Genomic DNA, 7,450 nt, shown 5'->3' with positions numbered 1-7,450 from the left:
AGGCCGCCCCTCAGATTTGAGGCTGTGCCTTCTAGTTTTCCACATCCACCCTAACTTATCCTTTAAACATTCAATAGGTTTCAATGAGATCACCCCACCTTATTCTAAATTCTAGTGAGTGCAGGCCCAAAGCTGCCAAGTGTGCCTCATATGTTAACCCCTTCTTTCCTGGAATCATCCTTGTGAACCTCCTCTGGACTCTCTCCAATGACCACACATCCTTTCAAACATATGGGGCCTTCTCCCCATTTAGATAATAGTCTGCACTACTGTTCCTTTTACCAAAATGCATTATTGCACATTTCTCAACACTTCCATCTGCCACTTTTTGCCTATTCTTCCAATTTGTCTAAGCCCTACTGCAACTGCATTGCTTCCTCGGCACTACTTACCCCTCCACCTTTCTTCGTATCATCTGCAAACTTTGCCACAAAGTCATCAATTCCATTACCCAAATCTTTGACAAACAACGTAAAAAGTAGTGGTCCCAATACTGACCCTTGAGGAACACCACTAATCACTGGCAGCCAACCAGAAAAGGCCCCTTTTATTCCCACTCTCTTCCTCCTGCCTGTCAGCCATTCCTCTAGCCAGTATCTTTCCTGTAACACCACAGGATTTTATCTTGTTTGGAAGCCTCATGTGTGGCACCTTATCAAATGCCTTCTGAAAATCTAAGTAAATGACATCCACTGCCTCTCCTTTGTCCACCCTGTTTGTTACTTCCTCAAAGAACTGTAACAGATTTGTCAGACAAGATTTCCTTTTACAGAAACCATGCTGATTTTGACCTATTTTATCAATAGTCTCCAAGTACCCCGGAATTTCATCCTGAGTAATAGACTCCAACACTTTTTCAACCACTGAGGTTAGGCTAACTGGCCTATAATTTCCTTTCTTTTACCTTCCTCCCTTCTTAGAGTGGAATAACATTTCAAATCTTCCAGTCCATTGGGACCATGCCAGAATCAAAGTGATTCTTAGAAGATCTTGACCAATGCATCTGTCATCTCTTCAGCAACTTCTCTCAGGACTCTGGGATATAGTCCATCTGGTCCAGGTGCTTATCCATGTTAAGAGCTTTGAGTTTGCCTAGCAGCTTTTTCTTTGTAATAGCAATGGCAATCACCCCTGCTCCCTGACACTCATGGTACTCTGGCACACTGCTGGTGCCTTCCACAGTGAAGACTAATGCAAAGTACCCATTAAGTTCATCTGCCATTTCTTTGTCCCCCATTACTACCTCACCAGCATCATTTTCCAATGGTCCAATATCAACTCTCACTTCCCTTTTACTCTTCATATAACCAAAAAAACTCTTAGTATCCTGTTTTATATTATTGGTTAGTTTGCCCTCATATTTATTTTCCCTTCTTATAGCTTTTTTAGTTGCCTTTTGTTGAATTTTAAAAGTTTTCCAATTATCCAACTTCTCACTCACTTTTGCTACCCTTATATGCCCTTCCCTTGGCTCTTATGTGGTCCATAACTTCCCTTGTCAACCATGGTTGCCTACTTCTGCCATTTAACAACAACTTCTTCTGTGGGACATATCTATCCTGCACCTTGTGAATTATTCCCAGAAACTTCAACCATCTCTGTTCTGCCGTCATCCTCACCAGTATCCTCCAAACCACCTGGGCAAGCTCTTCTCTCATGCTTCTGTAATTCCCTTTATTCCATTGTGATACTGATACTTGCTTTCTCAAAGCTTACTCAAGCTTTCCAAAAAGCTTCAATCTGGTATCATTCTAGTGAATCTTTGCACTTGTTTCTCCAAGGCCAGTGTAACACATGAGTTGCAATGCCCTTAAATTGAGACTTGCTGTAAAAATGGATTAAGTATTAATTGTGTCGCACCATGCAAGGAATTATGGTCAACATGTGTGAATTTGTTGGAAACCAGTGTCCATGTAATACCCGTTAGGGATCAGTTTTAGGGCTTTTTATCTTTATTAATTTCCTATATATGTTTTTATTCATTTAAGGGATATTGACTTTGGAAGCCACGCTGGTATTTAGTTGCCCTTAAGAAGGGCAGCCTTCTTGAACTCTTGCAATCTTTGAGTTTTGGGGATACCCACACTACTGTTAGGGAGGGATTTTCTAGATGTTGATCCAGCGACAGTTAAGGAAAAGTAATATTTTTCGAAGTCAGGATGTTGTGTGGCCTGGAGAGCAACCTACAGGTAATGTTGTTCAACATACTTTTGTTGCCCTGTGTTTCTAGCTGGTAAAGGTTAGAAGATGCTTCTTAGAGAGTCTTGGTGAGGGCACTACCATAGATCCTGTAGATGATAGAAGCTGCTGCGACTGTGCATTGGTGTTTCAGTGGATGGGGTGCCTATGAAGCAGGCTATTACAGTCCTGTATTGTGGCAAGTTTATTGAGTGTTGTTGCAGCTATGTTTATCCAGGCAAGTAGAACATTCCATCACACTCCTGTAATGAGCCTTGTAGATAATGGCAAGTCTTTAGAGAGTTACAAGGTGAATTACTTGCCTAAGGATTTGTAACCCCTGACTAGTTCTAATAGCCACATTGTGTATAAGGTTATTGCAGTTTAGTTTCTGGTCAGTAGTGATCCCAAAATATTGATAGTGAGGTGGGGTTGGGGGGGGGGGGGGGTGGAATTCATTGATAAACTGTCATTGGGGTGTTAACATCATTGAATGTCACTGGTTTTTCTCGTGTTAGATATTGCCTGACACTTCAGTGGCACCAAAGTCATTTGCCATCAATTACCCCAGGCCTGAATGTTCTCATTTGGATATGGATTGCTTCATGACCTGAGGAGCCATGAATGGTGCTGAACACTATTTAATTATCAGTGAACATCTCCACTTCTGCCTCATACCATACTTGGACAGGACCAACAGATATCTCGCAACAACAAATGCAGTCAGCAAGGAAACAACCAGTTTTCTGGCATCAGTTCATAATTCTCCAAAGGTGTACAAACAATATTGTCAATGTGTAACAAAAGAAAAGAGGTTGCAGAACTATCCAATATAAAACGAAGTACAACATATAGCCCTTAATTTTGTTTCACCCTTTAGTACTATTTGGCGTTAACCATAATGGTGATAGAGGTTAAAATTTTATTCAAGCAGGGCTTGATGCAAAAAGTAAACTACTGGAAGGATTCAGCAGATCAAACAGGACCCAAGGGTTTTGCCCAGGATGTCAACTATCCACTTGCCTTCACAGTAGCTGTTTGGCACTGAGTTCTTCCGGCAGTTTATTTCTTGCTGAAGATATCAGCATTGCAGTCTCTTGTGCCTCGAACACTTGTCAAATGATCAATAGTTTTTTAGGATACATCTGAAAATTTCCACCATTTTTTATTCCTAATATTCTGGACAAAGTTTGTGATTTCCCCATTATGGCACTGCCTAAGATTCAGGTTCTGATGATCCTAAGCTTCTGGACTATAGTCTTCAGCACCACCTTGTACTCAAGAATTTCTTGTAATCACCACTGTAATATGGAGGTAAACCAGACCAATCATTTGTACTCAACATCCTCTTCCTGAAAGGACCAGATACAAGGCAAGCTCAGGCACTTGCAAATAATCTCTACCCTTGGTTTTCCTAACAATTTAACTGATACCAGATGCAGGAGTACACCATGCAAGGAACCAAATCTCCAAGCTAAACATGCATGATGAACTATTTATTACAGCAGTGTTTATCCTATCAAGCTAGCTCCAGCACAGGCAAAAGCTTCCCCACCATTGAAGACACCTTCAAAAGGTGCTGCCTCAGCAAGGTGACATCCATCATAAAGGAATCTCACCATCCAGGACATGCCCTCCTCTCACGACTGCAATGAGGGAGGAGATAAAGGACCTGAAGATCCACATTCAATGGTTCAGAAACAGATTCTTCCTCTCCACCATCATATTTCTGAACAGCCCATGAACACTACTTCATTTATGTAGCAATATTCATTTTGTAATGAATACCAACTTTGTCATTGCACTATAATGCTATAGTGAAACAATTTTCACTTCATATTATACTGTGATAATAAACATGATTCTAATTCTAAGATATCAGATCCTTCATGGTTCTCATGCACAATGATCCATTTATTTTGTCTAAGAGTTGGTCATTTACACATTTTCACATCTTTGCAACTATTAAGACTTGAACAGCATATTAGTTCTAAGAAATTGAAAATAGCAGAAACTATTAGTAAAATAATTATTATTAGAAAAGAGCAATTTTTAAAATTGCATCATGATTTATTAAAAACCTTTTCAAACAGAGATATTCAAGTGCAACTAAGATGAAGTAAATAAAGCATTTACCATACATTCAAAATGTTCACATAATTGATTTGATTATCCCTCGTTTAGAACTCGAGATCTCCACGTAATTTATAGTGATAATCAGAATTTCTCACACTGGCCACCATGAAAATTGTGTTTTTGTTTTGTAAAGCCATTTAAGCAAATATTTTATTTACTGGAAAACAACAGAAAATAGAACATAAAACAGAAAGATCATATGCCTAGAAAACAGCTAGTAACTTATCGCATTCTGCTTTTTCATCTTTCAAGCACCTTACCAAATGATGGTAAAAATATTGAATGTACTCCAGCACAATTGCATCTTTCCTAAATGCACAAATTCTTCCAAGTGTGTTCTAACCAGTGTTTAACTTTCACAAAAGTATCTTGTGCAAATATGCAGGCCACACACATAGAACAAAGTCTTAAAAGCAAAGTTAAGGATACTTCAGTGTTATTCGATGGGGGATGGTTATAGTTACTTAAGCTGCTGCTGGAGAATCATAAGTCTCTATGATTTCTCAGGTAAGTTTGTCTATAAATTTCCTAGCAATATACTGCAGTAACACACAAAAAATGCTGAAGGAACTCAGCAGGTTAGGCAGCATCTATGGAAATGAATAAATAATTAATGCTTCAGGTCAAGAACCTTCATCAGGTCTACAGATCTTGTTGCCAATGTTTGTATGTTCTCCAATGATCATAACCACAACTTAACCCTTTCTTTCCCTGTTCATCTTCTTAATGTAGCATCCCTCTCCTACTGAGCCTTCTTGATCATGTCTCTGAAATACTGAAACACAATTTATTTCATTGAGTAAGACAGACAAAGTGTTGGAGGAACTCAGCATTCAGGAAGCATCTATGGAGAGAACTAAACAGTTGAGGTTTTGGGCTGAAACCATTCATCAGAACATAAGAGGAAGGGGCAAGCAGCCAGAATATGAAGGTGGGAGGAGAGGAAGGAGTACAAGTTGGCACGTGATGGTGAGACTTGGTGAGATGGAAGGTGGGTGGGTAGGTGGAAGGAGCTGGAAGATAAAAGGTGGAAGAAGTAAAGGGCTGAAAAGGAAGGACTCTGATAGGAGAGAAGTGTGCAACATGGGAGAAAGGGAAGGAGGAAAGGCACCAAAGGGAAATGATGGGCAGATGGAGGAGAACAGAGGAACCAGAATGGAAATTGCAGAAGAGCGAAATGGGAGGATGAGAGATTTCCAGAAGCTGGAGAAATCAATGCCATCAGGATGGAAGCTATCCAGGCAAAATATGAGGTGCTGCTTCTTCAACCTGAATGTGGCCTCATTGTGGCAGTAGAGACCATAGAGCAAGCTGTTGGAATGGGAATGGAAGTCAAATTGGAATAGGTGGCCACTGGGAAATCTTGCCTTTGGGGCAGATGGAGTGAAGGTGCTCAACAAAGCCATCCTTCAATCTACATCAGGTCTCACCAAGCAGAGGAGGCTGCAATCTATTTAATTGTTTTCTATTTTAACTTCCAGTAAATTGAAAATATGAAAAATATCTGAAACCTACCTTTCAACCTTGCAGCTAAGTGTAGTGGAACGAGATGTCTTCCTAGATGGCCCTTGGATTGAGAGTGACTTGCTTGCACTCAGATTCTGAGAAGGCCGATGTAAGTTTCCAGTAAATATAGGACTAAGTTGCTTTGTGGGTCAGGTGGATAGATAGTTTGTGAGGTCTCACATTAATGTCTGTTATTAGGTCTGGGTTTCCAAGTGCTGCTAGCTGGTAGACTGTGAGTTTTGTACCAAGTTTGATGCCACGATATTCAGTGAAAGCATTGGTGAATTACATTATCAGATGCTTAGCTTTAGCTATCATATGTACATCAAAGTATACAGTGAAACATGTCATTTAAATCAACAACCAACACAGTCTTGAGAATTATGCTGGGGCAGCCCACATGTGTTGCCACACTTCCAGTGCCAGCACAGCATGGCCACAATTCAACCTAAATCATACATCTTTTGGGATGTGGGAGGAAACCAGACCACCTGGAAGAAACCCACACGGTCACGAGGAGAATGCGTAAACTCGGTAGAGACAGCCTAGGGAATTGAACACTGATCAGTGATCACTGGAGCTTGTAGTGCTGTAAAGCATTGTCCTAACAGCTATGCTACCAGAGAGGAGGCTCTGGAGTTCTCCAGCTGAATGTTTACTGTGGGATGGTAGTGTTACACTGAAGGGCAGGTTGTCCCTCAGATGTATAGCCTATCTTCTCATAAGCTTCAGTGAGCAAGAGTGATTGGGATACTGTACAAGGAATTGCTGTGATTGAGGGAACATCTCTTGTGCTGCTGGGAGATGGTTTTGGAGCCCCTAGTTGTGACTTCCCCTGTTTTACACAGCTGGGAAACCCCTCAGTTGTACTATGGCCAGAAAACTTCAGGAGGTTGGTGAGCTTCCTCTGGATTTCACCGCCCAACATGCTGGATATTTCTGGAGAGCACACACGTATCTTGTCGGGGATCCTTAACATTTCCGACGGATTTAGATATCCCAGCGTGGCTGCAGCATTCTAATAGAAACATCAGCCCGGATTGTCTTTCCACCGATGCTGCTTCACCCACTGTGCATTTCATGCATCTAATTTTCATCAGTTCTAGCAGCGCAGCTTTTATTGCAACGGTAGCCACCTTTAAGTGAAGCCTCGACGGGGAGCCCCCTTTAGGGGTGGGGTTCACGCGCGCATTTCCAGGACTCCGCACGTTTTGTCTACATTCCGTAACTGGGGAGGCGCCCGCGATCCCACCAGTTACCAGAGCCGGGCGCGCTCGCTCGGTAACTTCCGTGGCTTTGGCGGAGATTGCCGAAGGGGGATTCGGCTGACTCGCTACCTCTTTGCGGATAGTCTGTGCCTCGGAGCCTGGTGCAGAGAAAAACCTCGGGATCTTTCCCTCGCGAGCTCTGTCTCTCCTCCTTCCTCTTTTCCCCCCCTTTTTTCTCCCCTTAAAAAAAAACAAACTTGATTCGACAAGAGGGGCATTGGTGCAGATCTCTCCTGATGCAGGCCATCAAGTGCGTGGTTGTGGGGGACGGGTAAGTGAATTCATTTCAGTGGGGCGGAGGGCAGTGAGGGGAAAATTGCATCGTGTTCTCTGAAGCTGAAATGCCTGCATGTCTAGTATTG

General features: G+C 41.9%; 1 protein-coding gene across 1 annotated transcript in view; it reads left to right on the top strand.

The window, feature by feature from the left end:
• Positions 1-7,113: 7,113 nt before the first annotated feature.
• rac3a (Rac family small GTPase 3a) overlaps positions 7,114-7,450 on the top strand; it is a 31,402-nt gene continuing 31,065 nt past the window's right edge. Inside the window, exon 1 of the mRNA XM_073026100.1 lies at positions 7,114-7,359. Within this exon, the coding sequence (XP_072882201.1) occupies positions 7,325-7,359 (35 nt within the window). The 5' untranslated portion in view covers positions 7,114-7,324. The remainder of the gene's footprint in view (positions 7,360-7,450) is intronic.

This window comes from Hemitrygon akajei, chromosome 22 (assembly GCF_048418815.1).
Source record: "Hemitrygon akajei chromosome 22, sHemAka1.3, whole genome shotgun sequence".
Classification (NCBI taxonomy): domain Eukaryota; kingdom Metazoa; phylum Chordata; class Chondrichthyes; order Myliobatiformes; family Dasyatidae; genus Hemitrygon; species Hemitrygon akajei.
The sequence above is the reverse complement of the archived record's forward strand: the minus strand, read 5'-3'. Positions and strand labels throughout refer to the sequence as shown.